This window comes from Homalodisca vitripennis, chromosome 1, assembly GCF_021130785.1.
Source record: "Homalodisca vitripennis isolate AUS2020 chromosome 1, UT_GWSS_2.1, whole genome shotgun sequence".
Taxonomy (NCBI): domain Eukaryota; kingdom Metazoa; phylum Arthropoda; class Insecta; order Hemiptera; family Cicadellidae; genus Homalodisca; species Homalodisca vitripennis.
Window position 1 is genome coordinate 5,664,231 of NC_060207.1, and position 23,259 is coordinate 5,687,489.

The window sequence follows — 23,259 nt, forward strand, 5'->3', positions numbered from 1 at the left end:
TGGACCCTCAAGCAAATGAATTATACCAGTCCCATTTGTATCATTATCATTCTCATAGCACCAGTATAAATACCAGATTGGATTGAAATGTCTCAAGGTTTCCATTGATAACCCCTTGTGGTCGTGTTGCATATTTAACCAAAAACCTAATAGTTTTATTATTACATTATTAAAATCATTTTCAGAGTACCATGTTCTGCCAAATCAATAATTTGATCATCCTCTATTGACAGAAACTAAAGATTTTCAATGTTACTTGCATTGGAAAACCGGATACCTAATTCATATATTTTCAACCTCTGGATTACGAATACACCCATTCAATGAAGTTGCCAAAATCTCTGCTCTAATAATTCAGTTTTTGCTATCTCAGAGAATATTCCTCAACAGACTCGAGAAGGATTTACAAGATAGGGAAGTTTGAAAGTGAATGTTTTTATTACTTTTGGCCTATACTTTAAATTTAGTAATTATTGCTCCATAATTGTCTTCTTTGAATATATTCACATAATGACATTCCAGTCTCAAATTTTATGCATTTCAATGCTCTAAATTTATATATGATTTTAACATCCGAACTATCTATAACATAGACACAATGTCCGATTTCTTCAACAGGTCAATCATTGACTCTCTCAACATGTTTCGTTCTAGATATGAATTAGTATGTATTACGTACTGAAGTAGTTTGTTCTACCTGTTGCAATCTCAGTACATCTATAATAACTTTAGCTATTATAGTGCTCAGTGATTTGTATTCAGGTTTATAAAACCGATTTATCAAGAAGGACGTGGTAGAATTTTCAGAAATAATTGTTTTGTATTTTGGTATATTTTGTTACTTTGCATCTCTAATCAACATTTACCTGACTCTTGCAATATTAGATATTTTCTAAATTAATCATTAGTTAAGAACAAATTTTAGAAAAAAGATTTGGCTGGTCCATGAGTCGAGGGCAATTTGCATTGCATAAATACACACCTTGATTTTTCTTAAAATCGATAGCAAAATTTTCCTTCGATCATTACCCTCGGTAGTGGTATAGGAATCAAAGTGGAGGGATATCATAGACCTTTATAAATACGAGACGTTTATCTTTTCTTAGGTTATGTTTTACATACTCATAAATAATAATTATATCTTCGACAGATACCAAATAAAGAGACTGAAAGTTGCCGCATTAATGTCTGTATACGGTTTTGTGACGCTGGTTATCATTTATTTGCGTATCCGAAGTTTGTCAGAATACGTGCAGAGTAGTGGAAAAGTCAGGTAAAATAAAACTACACTAGTTCCTTAATTATCGCCTTTATTACACTAGTAATGTAAAACGGTATCAGACAGTGGTATCAGATAAGTAATACTGCTTCATACAAGATAGTTGGTTGAACATCTATAAACAGCTAAGTGTAGTATCATTATAGGAACATGGCAATTGCACATAGTATATGTTACTGTATCGTATAACGTGTGGCTGTCTTCGCTGAGGTAGGCCTACGCGTACTCTAGAGTCTAGAAGCCTTTCATCAGAGAGCCAGCTTCCTGGATATAACTAGACAAACACAACTTGAGTTCGGGTCCACACACTAACTTCTGCCGGGTTGTCTCATCCTACATGTTAATCTACATGGAACCAACACGACTGTAACATACCCAACAAATTGAGAGGAACAAATAACATGTAAACATGGTTCCAACTGAATTCGCTTTCAAGATGGTGGTAAATTATAAATGTTAATGGTAACTGGTATCCTAGGTATCCTAATATTGTTTTAAATTAATTGTAAATAAATAATTTAATAATATAAATAATAACTATTTAACGGAAGGTTAATTAGAGTATCTGAAAAACAACTCCCTATATGTTAACATTAACAACTGAACTGTAGACTACGTTAGTATTGAGTTTTATTGACGTTGTAAGTATACTTGAACAATACATTAAAGAAATCAGGGAGCAAAGCTGTTGTGCAGCAAATGTGTTCAATAAATGAATTTGCCACTCTTTTGGTGTTCTTAATTCCTTAATATTTGTACAGTGGCCCTTGGGGGAGTATAAGGGAGAGTTCCAACTCCCCCGACGACATTTTCAAAAACAAGCATTAAACTGAACCCAGTAGTTTGTTCTAAGCTAAATAAATTTACGATGACTTAAAGCTTAATAATTTCCTGGGAAAATATCCCAACCCCTTGTTTTTGGAAGATAGTTTATATTACTTTAACCAACCAGTTTGTCGACCCCTCACCCCGGAATAATGCTCTAATACGTCACTGCGAGTAGCTGTACTGAAGGCAAGAGCAGAGTAAGTGATATTTACGGTTGCCAGTAGCTGTTGGGGCGTTAAAAACTTTTTCCTTATTGTTTTTCTCGTTTTGGAGGAAGGATGGGTTAAATAATAAACAAGTCGTTAACACATTCTGAAATCCGTAAGAAATCTAGGAAGAACGGTGGAGGGATCAGTGGACAAGTAATTTGGTTTTAAGAGCGGTTGAAAAGAGAACAAGGTGAGGAAAAGTGTTTTCTTGATCCCGTCCTTCAGTAGTCATGGTAAGTACTGACCTCACTCTGTAGGCAAATTCGTTCTTTAAGGGACTAAGAATATGAAGGATAACAACCAGACTTTGTTCTCACGCATAATGTTTAAAGAAGAAACATGTATTCTTGTAATAAGTTGTTCATACAATGATCTGAAATAAACGTGACCCATGCTCCAGGGGCCGAGATTATAGTCGGAGGCATACCGAAAAATTACAGCGGACCTTCAAACTTAACATGAAAATGAAGAGATTTTTCATATAATGATTGTTCATAAATAAGAATCTCTGATAAAACACCGACAAAAGTAACGCCATTTGCTTTACCTGAATATGTGTACAGCTCGAACTCCACTAAATAACTTCAACGACATATTTCTCTTGGCGGATTTATTGCACTATTAGATAAGCCTACATCATTTTAAAAGCTTGAGGACAGAACTAGAATGGGATGGTGTGACGGATGTATTTGCGTATACTAGTTTTATAAAAAAACTATCATATTTTATCTTATGACAATGTAATTCTGGTCATCTTAATGTTCTTTCATTTTTAGGGAGTTATTTTTCGGATCTACTGGTTTTTATGGTTTTATTTGTTTTTGCCTTCAGATCTTCCAAAAGATATATAAAAGTTTTCCCTTTACAAATTTCACTTGTTATACACATGGATTAGCTACTAGACCGACTCCACCACTCACGCCTCAGACCGGGAAAGCCTCTTGTTGAGGAGTGGGATCTAGTAGAGCTCACCGAAGGTGATGGTCGGAGTGGGCTGTAAGTGATGGTGGTGGTGATGGTGCAAGTGATGATGGTCATCCATGCTGCTGCTGTCCCCCATGATCACTGAGGGTGGTCCGACAGAGGGGGGGCCAGACGAGGGGGGCGCTCCACCGGGGGGTGGGACTACGCCCCCTTGCCCACTCTCTTGACGCATCAGGTTGCGTCGCCACTTCGCCCTCGCGTTCTGGAACCAGACCTAGAACGAAAGGCTGCGACATTACATCAGTCGTTGTGCTCACCAAGAAGTCTGGAGCAAGTTTAATATTGTTGTACGATTGTATACAGATTTGATCAATGCGATTATTTGAATCTTATTAGAATCGGTGATTCAAAAAGCCATATACAGTCCGCTGATTATTTTGTTACATATAGGTAACATTACCGCTTGAAATATGCACGTCTGATTCTTTTCTGTTCACAATTAGAATCCGTCTTTACCATAACAACATTTACAAATATAACATTTTCACAATAAGTTATACTCTTCAGTAATAAAAATCAAACATTTCCCAAAGCCATACTTCATGAATTATTGAAAGGCTAAGAAATTATTTTTCTTAATTGTATTTTATTACTTTACTTAAGATAAATTGCTGTTAGAGAGTATACAAATTGTATAGACTCTATACCTTATGGCTTATATCATGAAATATTTGTAAAAGGTTTGAGTCATGTTTATAAATGGAACACTTTTATTGTCTTACTCATTCTACTATTCCCCTTGAATCTTTTTAGGTTGTTATTATCATTGTACAATTAATTTCATTTAGGCCAGCCTGTGTATGAAATATCCTTAGTTATTTGTAATTGATATTTGCATACATAGTAGTACTTAGTTTCAACGGACAAACTTAATTACTGCCCATTAGAGACTATTTCTGAACACGGAGATACACAACTATATATTTAGAATATGACGTACACAAATTATCCATCTCTCAAGTTAATGATACCAGTACAGTGGTCCCGGTGACTCTTCAGCAATGTCCCGGGACGAGTAATGCAAATTGCTACCCGTATTTTAGACCCGTTTAGCTCTTATGAAAATATGAGTCTAGGCAAACTAATAGATCGGAAGCAAAAAGTGCCCGTACTTCTGAACTATGTGCAGGAAAAAAGGCGATGTGGGCAAGTACCGGGTCACCTGTCCGTCGTGGTTATCAGGAGACTATGATAACGCGTGGGCATATGTCGGCAGATGTGAAGCGAGTATTACGAGCAACTGTCCCGCGGCAGTGAACTCGTTATTATGGACCCGTACGTGTCTAGGTAATGTCTCCGCTAGTCGTTTACGGAACCATTAAGCTTCTCTGGCACGTGATTCTGGCACGTTCACCGTCCGAAAATGTACAAGTTTATATTGTATCAATTATATATTCACGCTAACACCCAGATAAAAATAAAATCTAGGTCGGATTCATAACTTTTTATCTTGTTCTGTTATAAAACAACTATCAAAATGGGAGTATGGAGAGAGTAAGGAAAAGCTAAATAGAAAACGAAGCATCCTACTTCTAGAGTATGGAGCGGATTTGGGGGAGGGGCGGTGGTGAAGAAAGGAAATGGTAGTAACCATTTTATTTTGCTATCGTTGTTGATAATTATCAGTTAATAAAAAAATATATATAATATATTTATTCTTATGGTACGGAGCCAATTTTCATAGAATATGGACGCAACCTCGGTTTTTGTGAAAACGATGTGAAGAAAACTTCTTACGAAAGATGTCAATCCTAACCCACCTCGTAGAGGTCGAAATGTGGGGGGAGTATCTAAACAGTTAAAAATATAAAACAAAACTTTTACTATCATATTTTCCATATATTGTTGAGCTTAAAAACCAATCGTCACAGAATTCCCGTTAAATCATCGTCAACCATACAAAGAAAATTACAACTTTAATCTCCTTTACGTCGTTCTCAAATAAGTAAAATGTGATTTGGGGAAAAATTATTGTTTTATATTTTAACACTTTCGATACCTTCCCACTTTGTCCCTTTTACAAAAAATAACAATTTTAGGGGAGTTTTCTATGCAAATTTTACAAAAAACTAGATTGTTTTAATAAAATGAAAATTGGTCTTTGCTCGTAGATTATTGGGTTTATTACTCACATAAATATACCTGGAACACTGAATTGAAAACAAAATCTAACCAATTAAAATATATACAATCAATAATCCCCAATACCATTTATTGATATAAAAATTACGTTTTTTTTATCAAAAGAACTGTTTTTATACGAGTATCCATTTATTTTTTAAAAGCATTGCTCAGCCATTTCAGAGCGTGGACATGCTCAGCAGATGAGTAATAAAGGGTAGCCCAGTTCTCACGGCCAACCCCCACAACCAGAGCGGGGAGATCTTGCCTGCAGAGATGAGGTCGATAGTACACGGCCATCTATACACGTACATTCTCACAGCGCCCTGAGGTCCTTAGCTCCAGTGTCTCGTTCGGTGAAGGGGTGCTGCAGGGACTTGGTTTTATATTTTTATATGCATCCTGATTAATGTCGATAATAAATGTTTGTTGTATTATGTATTAATGTATTTAAAAAGCGAATAGTTACTACTTTTGGCCACGTCCTCACTTTATCACGCTCTGTTAAGTATTTTGTTTTGCTTTTATCGTAAAAAAATTAAATCCGTTTTTAAGCATGTTTTTCAATATCACATGTTAAAATTCCACATAATTGTTATGAGTTTGCTTATAAATGTATTTATTCTGCGAATTTCCCGTTGACATCACGATTACCCATAATACTAATGTAAATATACTCACTCACGCCCAGCATTACATACATGTACCGTCCGTACATCTAACTCGATGTTACCCACATAAAATTACGTACAAATTTATCGATTAATTTAAAAATTAAGTATATTTTCTCTGTTTTTCATTATTGACTATAAATCAAGGGGTATTGAACATGTTTATGAGCTATTTGTTCATTTCCTGTCTTAATAACTACTATTCTCTCTTTTTTCCTTTTGAGTAATTAAAAATATTCTGAGGTACTGAGGAAAACTTAAAATGAGTGCACACAATTGATGCTCTTGTTTAAAACATATCTGATTTGAATTATTTACGCAGCAGGAACTTGCTACGCAATGTCACCACCTCGTGTCACTTTTTTTATTTCCGTCCCGTGAAATGAATAATTATAACACAAAGTCTCGGACAACTTTATCTCCATCGAGATCAGATACGACGAACGGACCACGCACGGGGGAGGCTAGCTTCCATATCGAAGAATACACGAATTTTGAAGGATGTGGCAACGAAAAGTCGGTTTTATGAGCCGTTAAATTTTAATTAGTCACATGATTTCTATCAGGGGCCCTCCGACTGTGACGAGGCCTGCGCTAACCGCTGATACCGCCCCGGGGCCGCCGTGTGGGATATCTTACCTGCCGCGCTGATATCTCTCTATCTTGTATCTTAGCTGTCTCTGCAGCAGTGAGTCCATCATAATTATGTTAGAGTTGCACCTGATTGCTGTGGCAAACCGTGAAAATTCATTTTGTTGTCATTGTATACATATAACCCGTAATAATACTTTTGTATAGAGTGTTTTCCACCTAGAAGTACAGAATTATTGTTTTCCCTAAACAGCAAAAAACCAAAACTCGATACATGACGAAATACAGCAGTAATCTAATACCACATTTGTTCAAAAATAAAGGAGATTTTGAAGTACACTTTACAAGTACTTGCCAAACTAATCAAGGGACTTTGAGCAATAACATTAGCACATTAATTAATTATTATATTTTAACACTTTACTTGCATAATGGATAATGGTGTGATTAAATGCTGTAAATCGATTCATAGTATATATTAACGTCACTTTTTGTGTTAGTCTGTTTTTGGATCGATATTTTCTAAACTACTCAACGAATTTTTATATAGTTTTCACTGTCGCCTTCGTTATGAACTAGAGCAAGTTCCTCGGTACAATACATAAATATTTCAATCATAGAAAGTAGAGAAAGATTTGTATGATGCAAAAATTTATATTTTTACCCCCTTTCGATGTTAATACTGACCAAACCTCACAACAAAATAATGTGCTACGGAATTGTACATTTCAAAAATGCCTACAAAAAGACCGCGGTGTCGTATATCTCTATCTCTAAAGCATATTACGCAATAAAAATTTTCTCTTTTTAAGTTTACATTTTGATTTGCATTTCCGAAGCTATTTGGATCAATAAAGTATCCATATCAATGCACTAAGATACGTAATGTTAAGTATTAGATATAAAAGACAAAGTTACTATCTAACTTTTACTACAAATTTAAACAGTTATAAAACCCATCTTATTGGTCTTTTTACAGAAGTAGACTTCTCTTTTCTGTGAATATATATATATATATATATATATATATATATATATATATATATATATATATATATATATATAATATATATATATATAGCTATATATATATATAATTATATATATATATATATATATATATATATATATATATATATATATATATATATTCTTGATCGCGAAAAAAAGCAACATCAGCTATGAACAAAAACTACTAAGACCGGAATAAATTACAATAGCTATTAATAGGCACTTATTGACAAGATTTTCTTGATCGTGGGAATAATGAAAACTCAACATTGAAGTCGGAAATATAATTCACTTAAAAAAGAAGTGATTTTACACGTGCAAAGCCCACAGAATTGTTTGTGAAGCCACGGGTAACTACTGGTGTTAAATAGAAGCACTGAAGTAACGCTTTCTTTCGGTATCTTCATTTCATGACATTCACTTTATTGTTCCTCCAAATACCTGGATATCGATATACATGAATTACGTGGTAGTCCATACATAATTTCAAAGAAACACTAAGCTTTATTGTAAATAGATAAGAAAACTTAACACAAATTTTTAAAAATGTCCGTATATGTTGTAAATTATACTATACAATACTTATATATTTATAATATTTGCACTTCAGAAATAATACTGTGTTAATTTATATTTGTAGCATAATGATTAAGGATTAATATTATACTCCAGTCTCACAATAATTTCAGTGTTTCATACGAAGAACATTGTCTTATTTGGATATCTACTTAGGAAATCAAACACAAATTTAAGAAACACCAATCGCGAGGTCTGCATGAGACAAGTTCCTAACTTTCAGAAACAAACAGGTGCTGCTTAGCCCGCGTCACAGATGACTAATAGAATGTGACTTGATATTTATGCAAATTGCGGCAGTCAAAGCGCAGCCGCGGAAAGTTATCGAGGGCGCCGCGATCCATCTTGAGCAGACGAGCGTGTTTGTGTTTCACGGTTCGGCGGACTTAGATCGTGTCAGCCTGTGATAAGGGCAACGATTCTGTTGGTTGCCTGGTCACAGTCGCTATCAGGATGAAGCCTTGCTACATATTTATGTTGCCATTCCATTTCAACCAGACGACCGTGTGTTTGTTTCACACTTCGATAGAGTCATATCGTGTCAGGTAGTAATAAAGACAACGAATCTGTTCGTGGTTCGTCAACAGCCACTATATAGTTGAAGCCTTGTCACTTACTCACTGCGGTAAATTGCCATTCTGTTGTGTTGCCATTAAATCTGTACCAGCAACCGTGTGTTTGGTTCTCACACTTCAATAGAGTCATATCGTGTCAGGTAGTAATAAAGACAACGAATCTGTTCGTGGTTCGTCAACAGCTACTATATAGTTGAAGCCTTGTCACTTACTCAATGCGGTAAATTGCCATTCTGTTGTGTTGCCATTACATCTCTGCCAGACAACCGTGTGTTTGTTTCACACTTCAATAGACTCATATCGTGTCAGGTAGTAATAAAGACAACGAATCTGATCCGTGGTTCGTCAACAGCCATATATAGTTGAAGCCTTGTCACTTACTCACTGCGGTTAAATTGCCATTCTGTTGTGTTGCCATTACATCAGTACCAGACAACCGTGTGTTTGTTTCTCACATCAATAGAGCCATATCGTGTCAGGTAGTAATAAAGACAACGAATCTGTCCGTGGTTCGTCAACAGCTATTATATAGTTGAAGCCTTGTCACTTACTCACTGCGTTAAATTGCCATTCTGTTGTGTTGCCATTACATCTCTACCAGACAAACGTGTTTTTTTTCACACTCGATAGAGCCATATCCGTAGTAATAAAGAAAACGAATCTGTTCGTGGTTCGTCAACAGCCACTATATAGTTGAAGCCTTGTCACTTACTCATTGCTGTAAATTGCCATTCTGATGTGTTGCCATTACATCTCTACCAGACAAACCGTGTGTTTGTTTCACACTTCGATAGAGTCATATCGTGTCAGGTAGTAATAAGACAACGAATCTGTTCGTGGTTCGTCAACAGCCACTATATAGTTGAAGCCTTGTCACTTACTCATTGCGGTAAATTGCCATTCTGTTGTGTTGCCATTACATCTCTACCAGACAACCGTGTTTTTTTTTTCACACTTCGATAGAGCCATATCGTGTCAGGTAGTAATAAAGACAACGAATCTGTTCGTGGTTCGTCAACAGCCACTATATAGTTGAAGCTTTGTCACTTACTCAATGCGGTAAATTACCATTCTGTTGTGTTGCCATTACATCTCTGCCAGACAACCGTGTTTTTTTTCACACTCGATAGAGTCATATCGATTCTATTGTGTTGCATTACATCTCAAGTTGGCAACCGTGGTTGTCCTTGTATGCCTGGCAACACACAGGCAAATATACAGGAAGGACAGTTAACACCCCCCCCCCTCTTTGCGGAATCAGGAGAAATTGTGATAGCCTACTGAATGATGCTTTACAATGACGCTTAGAGCAATTCTAGGAACCGAGTGGTAGGACAGTAGTGATCACCAACGTAAGAGCGCACTGACGTCTAATCTTTTCAATCAATTTTCCACTCTGTGATTGTTTTCTTTTTAATCTATAAATAAAAATTTGCTCTAAATAAAAAATCAATCTCATCTTGCTTTTCTCTGTTTGCTTACAAACGTAATTTTTTTAAATCTACTGTTTTGTAATTGCCAACATAATTAGCCATAAGACCAATGTAAACTATTCACTAACATTCATAGTTACATGTCATGAACTCAATGTTGCCTGTATAAAAAAACCTCATGTAAACTTTAAAGTCCATAATTCAGTTACTTTTCAAGTTATTGTGAGGACAGACAGACATAAATGAAATTTTTCCAGGCCTTGGAATGACAGGCTTCGCTAACTCTCAACCAATTGATGGAAGAATGTTTACTTATACAAAGCATGTAAGACCTTATTCAAACGGAATAATACTTATTCAAAGTTTACAATCATTGAAGGTCATTGGTATCTTGGACGGTTTAGGTTATTCTCTACAATTACTGCAGAAATCTAAATAAATAATCAGTGTTTTAACCCAGCCGATGTTTTAAGAATCTTTTTACAAAGAGACTGAGCTGTAATATATTTAGCGTTGAAGACTTGTTATACAAATTAACCTTTCTGCTAAGCAAGTCCCTTATCAGTACCAAAGTATATATTATAATACATTTTAACGCGTCTCAACGACTTTATGTAGCAGAAATGACGCAGAAAATGTTCTTGCACTCCCTCATTATTGTATATCTTATCACTTCCTAGTTAGTGGAACCGTTTACTGTCTCTTTTAGGAGTTCTACCTTTGACTGTATTAGTTACACAGGAGACAAATATTCATATAGACGATGAATACTGACGTCCTTGGGTTATTTCAGTTTGTTCTGTGGACAAACACTACAGCGGATTGATGTAACTTCGATTGTTACCGTTCAAATATTTAATAACTGAGCCTCCCACTACACAGAGGGTAGTCCTAGCGCTCACCTTTTAAGTTGTGTATAACTAACACTTTCAAAGGTTTTAATCAACAATAATAGTGAGTGTACCTTATGTAAAAAGGTTATATCCTCCTAATCTATTTTGGATAATTACTCCATTCTATCCAGAGTGTAAAATATGTTAGTAAATTGGAGTGATCGGTAAGTAGAGAACAAATAAGATTGTCCATAATTAAATTCTGAATTACAGCATAATAATTATATGTATTAAAATAAATAAATAATTACCCATCCGACTTGTTTTATTATTTAAATTTCCAGAATATTCTCCAAGCAGTGACATTAGAAAATACACTTTTAACTGTCAACTTTTATTGTCAGTTTCATATAAAATGCAAAAATTGTGAAAATAGTAAAATTTTAATACTTTGCATCCTAAGAGTTTGTTGTACATATTTTGCAGTTTAAGTGGTTGTTTTGTAATATTTTTTGAAGGAAGTGACAGCAGTTAGATAGAGCCGGCAAGAAGGTGAGCATTAACCGAGAAGTGTGTGAGTTTCACGGACTAGTGACTTCGTCTCCACGATTAGATTGCAAGATTAACAACAATTAACGTCACATGTTTGGAATAACAACTCTTTCCCAGTCACCTCCAGCCTTGCCTATTTCTGGAGCCGGTACTCTCAGGACTTCAGGTAACTGTTAGGTATAGTATTTAGATATTAAATAACTAGTCAGACAGAATCAGGTGAAGTTGATTATTAACCAAGACGTGTGTGAGCTTCACGGACTAGTGACTTCGTCTCCACGATTAGATTGCAAGATTAACAACAATTAACGTCACATGTTTGGAATAACAACTCTTTCCCAGTCACCTCCAGCCTTGCCTATTTCTGGAGCCGGTACTCTCAGGACTTCAGGTAACTGTTAGGTATAGTATTTAGATATTAAATAACTAGTCAGACAGAGTCAGGTGAAGTTGATTATTAACCAAGACGTGTGTGAGCTTCACGGACTAGTGACTTCGTCTCCACGATTAGATTGCAAGATTAACAACAATTAACGTCACATGTTTGGAATAACAACTCTTTCCCAGTCACCTCCAGCCTTGCCTATTTCTGGAGCCGGTACTCTCAGGACTTCAGGTAACTGTTAGGTATAGTATTTAGATATTAAATAACTAGTCAGACAGAGTCAGGTGAAGTTGATTATTAACCAAGACGTGTGTGAGCTTCACGGACTAGTGACTTCGTCTCCACGATTAGATTGCAAGATTAACAACAATTAACGTCACATGTTTGGAATAACAACTCTTTCCCAGTCACCTCCAGCCTTGCCTATTTCTGGAGCCGGTACTCTCAGGACTTCAGGTAACTGTTAGGTATAGTATTTAGCTATTAAATAACTAGTCAGACAGAGTCAGGTGAAGTTGATTATTAACCAAGACGTGTGTGAGCTTCACGGACTAGTGACTTCGTCTCCACGATTAGATTGCAAGATTAACAACAATTAACGTCACATGTTTGGAATAACAACTCTTTCCCAGTCACCTCCAGCCTTGCCTATTTCTGAAGCCGGTACTCTCAGGACTTCAGGTAACTGTTAGGTATAGTATTTAGATATTAAATAACTAGTCAGACAGAATCAGGTGAAGTTGATTATTAACCAAGACGTTTGTGAGCTTCACGGACTAGTGACTTCGTCTCCACGATTAGATTGCAAGATTAACAACAATTAACGTCACATGTTTGGAATAACAACTCTTTCCCAGTCACCTCCAGCCTTGCCTATTTCTGGAGCCGGTACACTCTGGACTTCAGGTAACTGTTAGATATAGTATTTAGATATTAGTTACAATTTTAAAGTAGAGACCAGTTTTGTTCGTATAAAACGGGAAAAGTATAATCACTAATATTTTAATAATGAAAGGGAAATACTATTTCTAATTTTTTTATTTAATAGTAATGCAATTTTTCATTTTAAGCAATAACCCGAGATTCTTCAATCATAAAAATGTTTTGTTAAAAATGTGTAATTATTAACATAAATGCCAATACTTAAATAATTTTTGTCTCTCCATTTACATTCTACAGCAACTCTAAAACATTTTGTTTGTATAAGTACGTTTTCTTAACGGTTTTAAACTATTAAAACATTATTTTATTGTGATTATTTAACAAATAGCATATGAGCGGTCTGTGACCAGCACGTCAGCACCTGTTGCTCCACTCTAGGGATGTCTATTTCAATCTGATCAGCTCCACTGGTTTCCTGTCAGCACCGGTTAGTTGATTCCCAGAGACCAGTTTTTCTGTCACAGGAAGAGTCAACACAAGTGAAATCTATCTGAGTTTTCACTCCTTTTTAAATGTTTTTTTTTTTTTAGTTATAATTCACGACCTAACATCTAAGTTATTACGATGACATAAAAATCTATGAATTATTTATTAAAGGTCCAGCAGAGAGTTTTTGATATCGTGGCGTTGTTCGTCTATATATCTCTGTTTTAAAATACCGTATGTTAAATTTTTGCAAAGTAGAAAAGTAAAAAGTTGTATACAATATTTTTTATGTAGCATATTACATTAAACGAAGTTTTTCAGATTATAAATATGCTGGTCTCATTATATTTTTTTAAGTTGCAGAAAATATTGGGATGTTTTACAACCCCATTTTTTGCATTAGAAACAGTACAATATGTGTTTTAAAATTTCACTAAATTGTTTTCTGTCAACTGCAGATTTAAAACCATAGACCATATGTTGCAGGTTTACATTTGAAAGTTTAAAAAATGTAATTTCGGGACTTACAGTTTTTCCACACCTAGTTAATTCAAACTATTTGAAACAAACTCCTTGTAGTTGATTTTGGAAGTTTCATTTTATGTCTTTGCTATAACTCTGATCTTTCTCCTTTTATACGTTAGCTGACCCACTCTGAATATACGTAACTCTTCTATAAACACTTCAAATTCTTATATTGAATGGATTTTTCTGAGGACATGATTAACAGTTACCCTCAAAAACTATTCTAAATGCTCCAATTTCTTCATATAATGGCGCAAGTTCTCATATTACTCTATTCTTATGGAATATAACCAAAACATTTTTTAGTAAAATATAATAATCCAAACTGGACACTATACCATTTTATCCAATTTTACTAACAGGAAATTTGTCAGCAGTTTTAGAGAGTGCTATTTTATTAAAACAATTTAGTAAAAATACCGACAGAGTATGAGTATTAATTTAAATAAAATAAAAAGAGCCTAATCATATAGAAGAAGGATTATTATATAGGGAGCATGAAAAAATAGTTATTTTAAAGGTTTATTGACTACTAAGGTCAATACAATGTTCAAAACAATATCTTTTTATTTGTATTTGTATTTTAATATTTTAGTTATTATTAACTCGAGCTATAAAACATCCAGTAATCCAAGCGTATCCCTATTCCAATTGTAACCAAATAAGATTCACTGCCCTGTTTTTTTTTAATTTCTAGTTTACTAAGAGTTGTCCTTATAATACTAGGCTATTTATATCTAGTGGGGTTTTCTCTATTATGTATCAAGTCAATATCTATAGCCTGGGGCATGAAGACACTGAGTGTCCTGATGTCCTTCCGTATTATACAATTTTATATTTGTAATTTGAATGACTATATGTACTGATTAATACAAACCAAAACGTGGTTATACGTCTCCGATATTTCACTCAATATAAGTGTGGTCACTTAGTAGTACTAAATTTGTAAATTGGTGAAAATTTTATTATAAATTATCTATTGATAATTACTAAGTTCTTTTTTGGTACAAATGTTATCGATTCTCAAATTCTAACTAAAGATTTGTACGAAATTACAGCAAGTTATATTATGTGTATAATGTAAGGTAAATACATAAGGATATTTGTATGGCCATTCGCATTGGAGCAAACATTTTAACTCAGTTAATTCCCAACATAGGCCAGTTTTACATTCTTTAAATATACAAATAGTTAAAACAACGTTTATTATTTCAATTTGGTCCATATCCCTTAAAGTGTCAATATTGCATTGTTTAAAGTTATAGCAGCCTTTACAAATATAATTTCGGACTAATTGTAACTGAATAAATTTCTCTTTGTTACAGAGAAATTTACGTGCTTGTAACAATCTTTGTCTAGTAAGATTTAAAGATTAAGGTTTGTTATAAATGTTTGAAAGTGTTATGATTATATTAACATGCTAACATGAAGAGTTATTGTACTATCAGTATTGTGTAAAATAAAATGTCAAAACAAATAAACCATCTTCAGTTTGTCATTTAGAGATGACGGCCACACTTGAATAAACCTTTTTCTGACTGAGCCGCGAGGAGTCAGTTTTACAAAGGTCTTCTCACTTTAGTTTAAGTGTACATTGTTTAAGCGTTACCTGTAACACTCTTTTGGATAGCCCTGTCTTCTGAGCTAGCTGCTTCAAGTCTTTGGCATCTGGGTTTTGGTTAATGTTGAAGTAGGACTTCATGGTCCTGAGTTGATGGTGCTTGAAGGAGGTCCGCATGCGCTTGGTACGTTGCTGAGACCCTTGAACTCCCGGGGATGTGACAGACGAGTCGTACGCCAAGGACTCCATGGAGGACGACAAGTCTCCTGAGTGGAGCATTTCTGCAATCATGTAAACATAGATATAAAACTTTATTTGCGGGTCATTAATGTTTTCTAATGCTATAAAACTGTGTTTGTTCACTTAAAATCATTAATACCTTACAGTCCATATTAATTTTTTGTTGTCCTGTACACTGTGGAATAATTTGTCAGATACAATATTAAAACACGTAGTTTAACAGTGAATTAAAGTTTAACATAATTTTACCAATACGTATGTGCTTGTATGTTATATGATTCTAAACTGTAAATTACATTCACCGTGTACCTATTTCACGTAAAGTGGGACTCTCAGAGGACTGTAGCAAGTTTAAAATTCACCTATTTGTTAACTTACACAATTCTTTTTACTGAATAATCAAATTGTGATAAATATCGAATTGATATAAATTAAAGTTGTGATTGTAATAAAAAGAATGTAGATATCATCCATTTTGGGTCCCATATTATTTTTAATTTTTATTAATGATCTTTATAGAGGCCCCTTTTATGGTAAACTAACTGGGTTCGCTGATGATACAGCTTTATCTTATAGTGCCCCAACTGAACTACTTCTATGGAATTATATACAACAAGATCTATACTATCTTCGATTATGGTTTAGTAACAATGGACTTGCATTAAATGCTCAGAAATCACTATATATAAATTTTTCATTAACTCAAACTTTCAATTATGATGAACCTTTGAAGTACCATAATTTGAGTTGTCAACAGAATCAATGTGATTGTGTCACCCTTACTCAGGGCAACACTGTGAAGTACTTGGGACTCCACATTGATGAAAACCTTCTTTGGAAAGTACATATAAAAACAATTAGAACATATTTACTTGTATTTCTTAGAAAGTTTTATTTTATTAGACAACTTTGTCATGACAATGTATTAATAAAAATGTATTTTGCATTTGTTCATTCTAAATTAAACTATGGTCTGTCATGCTGGGGCAGTACATTTAAATCACATTTAAAGAAAATTACAAGTATTCAAAAATCATTCATTAGAATTATTTTTCGGAAAAATAGATGTGAACATGCTTTTCCATTGTTTTTTAGGCTAAGAATACTTCCACTGCGGCATCTATATGTTTTTAAAGTGCTATGGTTATTTTTTCCAAATTAGTGGTAATCCAGGAGTCACTGTTGATCTGCAAACAACTCTTGGAGGTTATATTACCAGGCAGATCGGCATGATCAGGCCACCGAGAGTTAATAGCTCTTTGCTACAGAAGTCTTTTATATACCTCGGACCCAAGTTTTACAACAGTTTACCTGTTTATATTAAAAACTCACCCACAACGAATACCTTAAAAATACCGTGTCAAGGATTGGCTCTTGAATCATGATACTAATCAATTGGAACAATTGTTTGCTGTATTAAACTAGTTAATAACTACACTTTTCTTAAACAATACTATAATAACCAAACAGGTAAGATAATATGTCCCTCTAAAGAATAAGTAAAAAATCTATTTAAAAAAATAAAGTTATAAACAAATTTACTTTTGGGTAAATTATTTTTGCCTCAAATGTACAGTAGTTGCCTCAAGACAGATAATAGATACAGTAATGATATTGCATGTGATAGCTTATGTTTTCATATTGGATGTGTGGATATGTGTGTTTTGTGTGTGTGTGTGTGTGTGTGTGTGTGTGTGTGTGTGTGTGTGTGTGTGTGTGTGTGTGTGTGTGTGTTTGGTTAACAGGAGACAACAGTAAAATTCCAAATTGAAAATATAAAATACTGGTAACTCCCACGCAAAATCAGAAGAGTTTATCTTCTCTTGCGTGTGTATTTATTCTCTCAGCAGTTCTGCATCAGCTTATATTTCTGTTTTGTTTAATAATTTCTATTATAACATTTATTTTCAATAATAGAAAAACACATCCTAATTAGTTAACACGTTATTTGATCAAACACTAAGTATAGAAGTATAATATTGTTGTTGTTTTGTTACAATTAATTGATTGTGAAGAGAGAATAAACGTTTCATTTCATTTCATTTCAGAATTTATCTTTAATATTTAAACCACATATCATCTCACTACAAATGTCATAGAATACATACAGAAATAGCAAAGAATTGTGAGTAGGATATCGGTCTTTGCTAGTTGAAATACGCTAATTAATTTGTGAGTAGTCGAGTGCGGGAGGCAAAAGTCTATAAAACATTTAAAGATGAAAAACATAAGTTTAAACTCCAGTAACAAAGTGCTGATAACTTCGGAATATTGAAAGTGCAATAGTTAAATACATTAAAGTTATAACCAGTTCCTTTGCATTCTACTCCATACAGTTTTGTACGCAGTTCATAATCAGCCCTTCTTTATCGTAAGATCGATTTTTCATAAAAGAAAACAGATAAAAATCAAAATGTCTCCTTTGAATATTTTGCATACCACGTAGAAATATTGTATTATAAATTGTAAAATAGAAAGTCATGGCGCGATACAAATCTTATACGTGACAAACTTATAAAGCGTACTAGAATATTCTTGTGCAAGTTAAAGGTAGCAATAAACATATATCTCAGACGGCTAATAAAAGTTTACTTTATTATTGATCTGTTTTAGGGAAGAACGTCTCACTCGAAGGTCGAGGAATATAAACGTCTGGAACATGACAAAATCGGTGTGAGAACAAAAAGTAGAGTGACTCGAATAAACATTCGGATTCCGTGCAACAACACGAACGGGAGAGGAGAGGATTCCGTGCAACAGTTAACACGAACGGGAGAGGAGAGGATTCCGTGCAACAGTTAACACGAGCGAGAGAGGAGAGGATTCCGTGCAACAGTTAACACGAACGGGAGAGGAGAGGATTCCGTGCAACAGTTAACACGAACGGGAGAGGAGAGGATTCCGTGCAACAGTTAACACGAACGGGAGAGGAGAGGATTCCGTGCAACAGTTAACACGAACGGGAGAGGAGAGGATTACGGCCGTGGCCAGTAGGGTAGGACGCGCCTGGTCAGCCATGTTGCAGTCATTGTTTTGTGGCCCGCTACTGCATTCTTAGTAGCGTCCAATCGCACCACACAATGCCGCTTATCACCACAGTCACCTCACAAATTTATAGCGTCACCGCGACCAGCTCTGCCCCGGCCCGGTCCGGCGATCTCACCACTTTTTTTAATTGGGTAGGGAAATATCTGGAGGGGCCACCCACCGACACCACCATTGAAATCCCCGGCGATTCCGTGATAAATAAACATCAGAATCCCGAATCGTTTCTCAAGCAGCTCTTCCTTTCTTTTATTTTCCTAAAAGGTAAAAAGCGGCAAATAAAAGCGGTCGTACGGGAACTGGGCTCTCTATAAACGTCCGTGGCCGGCCGGCGCGTAACCAGTCACCGGTTTTATGGTATCGGTTAACGGTCCAATGGGGGGCTGCGCTCGCATCAAAACACTACCGAAATCGATTCCACTCAGTCAGTTCCCGCCTTTACGGCCCGGATTTATGGCTCGGACAAACTGATAACGGCTTCTAGCGCGTTCGACATTGCCATTTGCCGTTTTATTTGTCCAACACTCGGGCACCTAGTGACGCACCGGCGTTCTGCAGACGCTCAGCCGATAGCTCCGTAAATTATTCCCGCGTCAGCCTCCTCTCTACCGCTGATGGCGAGGTATCGTAACGATCCAGTTGTGTTGATGGCACGAGACATCATAACTCTTCCAATGCACATATTTGGAAAGTCAGATCTGGGGTATAAACCAGCACTTTACGTTTATTACCTCACAACGAACCAGTGAGTGTAAGCTTTATATGGTTATCGATCGCATAAACCAAAATAAAATATCTTAGAGAACAAGATCGAACCAAATTTAATATTCTGTTCTGAATTCCTAATGCGCCCAATATTCCATTGGGCTCCTTAATTCCACGGCCTATTTAAGATCGATCACGCAAATCCATGACCGCTCTTCTTTCAAGGTTCTACACCTGTCAGTTGGAACTGTAGCTTGCCTTGACTAGTTCTTATGCTACATTTTACGAAGCGAATATTGGACATTGTTACAACTACCATAACATGTCAAACAACATATACACAGTCTAAGATTATACATCTATAACAATAAGATAATAACACAAGTATCTACCACTCTTTATCTAGAGACTTTCAGAGAACAGACATTTATCTTTGTGCAAATTTAGTCTAGCAATAGAAAACTACCTTTAATTCGTAAAATTTTCATACAAATGTGAACTCAACTGTAGCAACTAAAATACACGTAATAAAGTGTGCACTTGTATTGATTTATTTTTATGGTTAATTTAATCCGCATGTACAGGTTTACCAACAATGTCGTGGGAGTTATGAGTGATCGATTTATACACACATTACATGTAAAAGTAGACATTTAATTGATTAATCAGGATAAGGAGTGAAGGTAACGATCCTTCGTCCATCATTTATTCTTCTCCTCTTCCAACTTATGCCAATTAAAATTAAAAAATTAATAAACGAATAAATAGTTACCACGTAACAATGATAAGACTAGTATACTGCCAGCGCACAAAGCCACTGTTTCGTGTATGTTAAACTGAAAGTCTACAGTAAGTTGGCGCATGAAAATGCGTAATCAAAGGCTGCGTGGTAAGCCCCAGTAACGTTATCAGTGAGTTCTCACCTTGGAACATGTTACGGCCAATTACCCGATAACATAACCAGCTGATAAGTAACATTTTTGAAGAAACAATAACATGCTAATTGGGGCGACTTCTTAATTGCTCACAAACCTATACTCTTTTGGTATGCAAATTGTTCAGTTAATCACAAAACCTTCGATTTATTATATTTGTTTATAAAAACGTCTTAGTCTAAGTGATAAGCGTGTTAAAATGACGAGTACTTTCAAAAATATTTACAGTTTCATGAAATATAAAAATCGCCCTAAGCTGTTCACGTTATAATTATCTGGAAATATAAACACTACAAGTGTCGTGTAACAGACTTCACTGAGATTTCATGCAAAATTTCGTTTCTATAGTTCATTTGATTTTGCTATAGCTGTTACTAGGTCATATGTCAAAATTTCATATGATTCTACTTAGTTTATATGATAATGTATTTGCCATGAGATACTATACGTTGATACTTATGTGACAGATAAATGTAATTCTTCCCGGAGTACAACAAGGCTTAGTTCTTGGTCCGCAAATTTTTACTATTGACCTTACTAAAATGCCTATTAAAACTGACATATATTCTGATATTTTTTTACTTATTTTTTTGTAAATAAGAAACCGATCCCCTTTTAAGCCTTATTCTGTCCGTCCTCATGGGCCACTGGCCTGTGCGAGGATCTTATCAAACAGAATAAGGGGGAGAGTCGATACAGTACGAAGTTGATGGTACTGATAAAAAGTGCAACGGTCACAGAAAGGATTTGAACCTGCTCTATCTCTAACTCAGACCCAAAGTCCAACGACTTAGACCGCTCGGCCATCGGCACTCCCACCGCTGAACTGTATATTATCTTAATACAGTTCATTTTGTACCATTATTATTTAATAAATAAAGTCGGTCTACAATAAAATCGTAATAATCGAATACAATCAGTTAACAATTAACAAAACTGTACAATTACTGACTTCCACCTAGGGCTGGGTTCCTGAGGCGGCTGTTGCTACTTGCCCTTCCATGGGCATGCACTTGCCGAGTCCGAGTGAGTGACCTGACCAGCACTCGCCGGATACCAAGTACCCAGTACATGGCAGCCTCTCTCGTGGTTAGTTACTTTTTACCTGTTGGACAACATCCGGCCGGCCAGCGCGCTGCTGCGGCGATTGTTGGTACTATTGATAGATAGGTTCTGGTTGAATGACGGCGCGTGAGGCGCATAGAGTGGAAACTCGACCGGCGAATATCAATGAAGCTCCGAGAAAAAATGTGCTTTATTTCTTTCCGAGCAATTTGTGAGGCGTTCCTTTGTTTATGATCGAACGGTCCATTCAATTCCTTTGAAAATGTTTCTTTGGTTTAAAAGATGTTTGTCACTAATCTGGAGACGACTTTTAGTAGAATACTAAATTTTAACTATAAGTCAAAGTGATGTGAAGGACATTAAGACAAATTAAGATTCTATCCACATAGAATTAAATTCCTAGTAGAACTCTTCCTATACTTCGTAAACCTATTTTAAAATATTTTGGATTTTTACGGCCATCAAAAAATTATTTAGCATCAGTACTGGCAAAGCTTTGGTTATTATTTACTGTCAACCCAACAGTTCCAACATCGCCTCTCTCGCTATCCTTGAAGCGATAATTTTTATTGATTGTTTCCACAAAAATCAGAAAGTGTATTTTCTGCCCAGTAATGCTTTTATCTTTATTTTACAGGGTGCTTACTTTAACTATCACTATAATCTTTAATTTATTGTTTCATGGGCCAAGAGAAGGAAAAACCTAATGCAAGGTATCGTTTATATCTTATCGTTAATCGTTGGTCTGTATGTATGTGTTTCTCTTTAAAATCACATTTCTTAAACTAACTAACAAACTTTCACCAAACTTCGGTTACAACTTTATTATGTTGACAAAATCTATCATCAAAGAATCTTTGGTCGAATTTTTATATTGAATTTCAAAATGGTAGCAGTTTGAAATAATTATTGGATACTGAAATTTGGTTAATTTAGGTTAATTACTTTAAAAAATAAAATTGTTCCATAAAAATTACGTACAGACAGACGGTAAACGGAAAGAGAGGGTTTGAAACATTGTGGAAATATTGACACGTTTTAGCTTTTGATACGAGAAAAATAGTAAAATAACAAAAATGTTGGTGTGTTTTTAGTAAGTATCCCCTCGGGTACGATTTTCTCTAATTCTATAAGAGTTGTAGGCTATATAAAATTATAATATTCTCAAATTCGTATAAAAACTCGTACCCCTCTTCATGAAGTTACTACTTCAAGCTTACAACACTGAGAGGGATAATAAAACAATGTTGTGCTTTACAGTTCTTTAGATAATAATGGTATACTTCATTTTTGCAATATTATCCCGACCGTAAAACCAATTCATCCAGGTACAAAAAATACTAGAAAGACATGGACTAACGAACCATCCTCAAAATGCTAACCCTTAAGTTTATTAGTAGCACATACAAATTATAATTGCGCAATGTCATGTTATCCTGTAATAACCTACCATAAAAGAACCATGAAATGTGTCTAAGGTCTGTTTAAATAGTTGAAATCAAGCACCGAACTGTTAGGCCGTCTGTCCGGGGTGACAGCGTGGTAAACTGTCAGGTGCAACGGGGTGTGAATAATTGAGAGCTGATCGATGGAGGTGTGGATTGACAGAAGCAGACAGCAGAGACAACAGTGCAGTCTACCGAGAGTGCACCGCAAACACAAACAAACACAGATACCGTAAGGGCGGTTAATTACCGGGACGGGCTACCCTAGGCGCACTCGTTACAGCACATCATTTATACACGCACGATACACAGCACGGTGTGA

The 23,259-nt window shown here is 35.3% G+C and overlaps 1 protein-coding gene across 1 annotated transcript in view; it reads right to left on the minus strand.

The window, feature by feature from the left end:
• Window positions 1-1,293: 1,293 nt before the first annotated feature.
• Window positions 1,294-23,259, minus strand: part of LOC124356755 (LIM/homeobox protein Lhx9-like) — a 32,621-nt gene continuing 10,655 nt past the window's right edge. Inside the window, exons 3-4 of the mRNA XM_046807944.1 lie at window positions 15,551-15,783; window positions 1,294-3,514 (exon numbers count right to left, since the gene is read on the minus strand). Coding sequence (XP_046663900.1) covers window positions 3,275-3,514; window positions 15,551-15,783 — 473 coding nt within the window. The 3' untranslated portion in view covers window positions 1,294-3,274. The remainder of the gene's footprint in view (window positions 3,515-15,550; window positions 15,784-23,259) is intronic.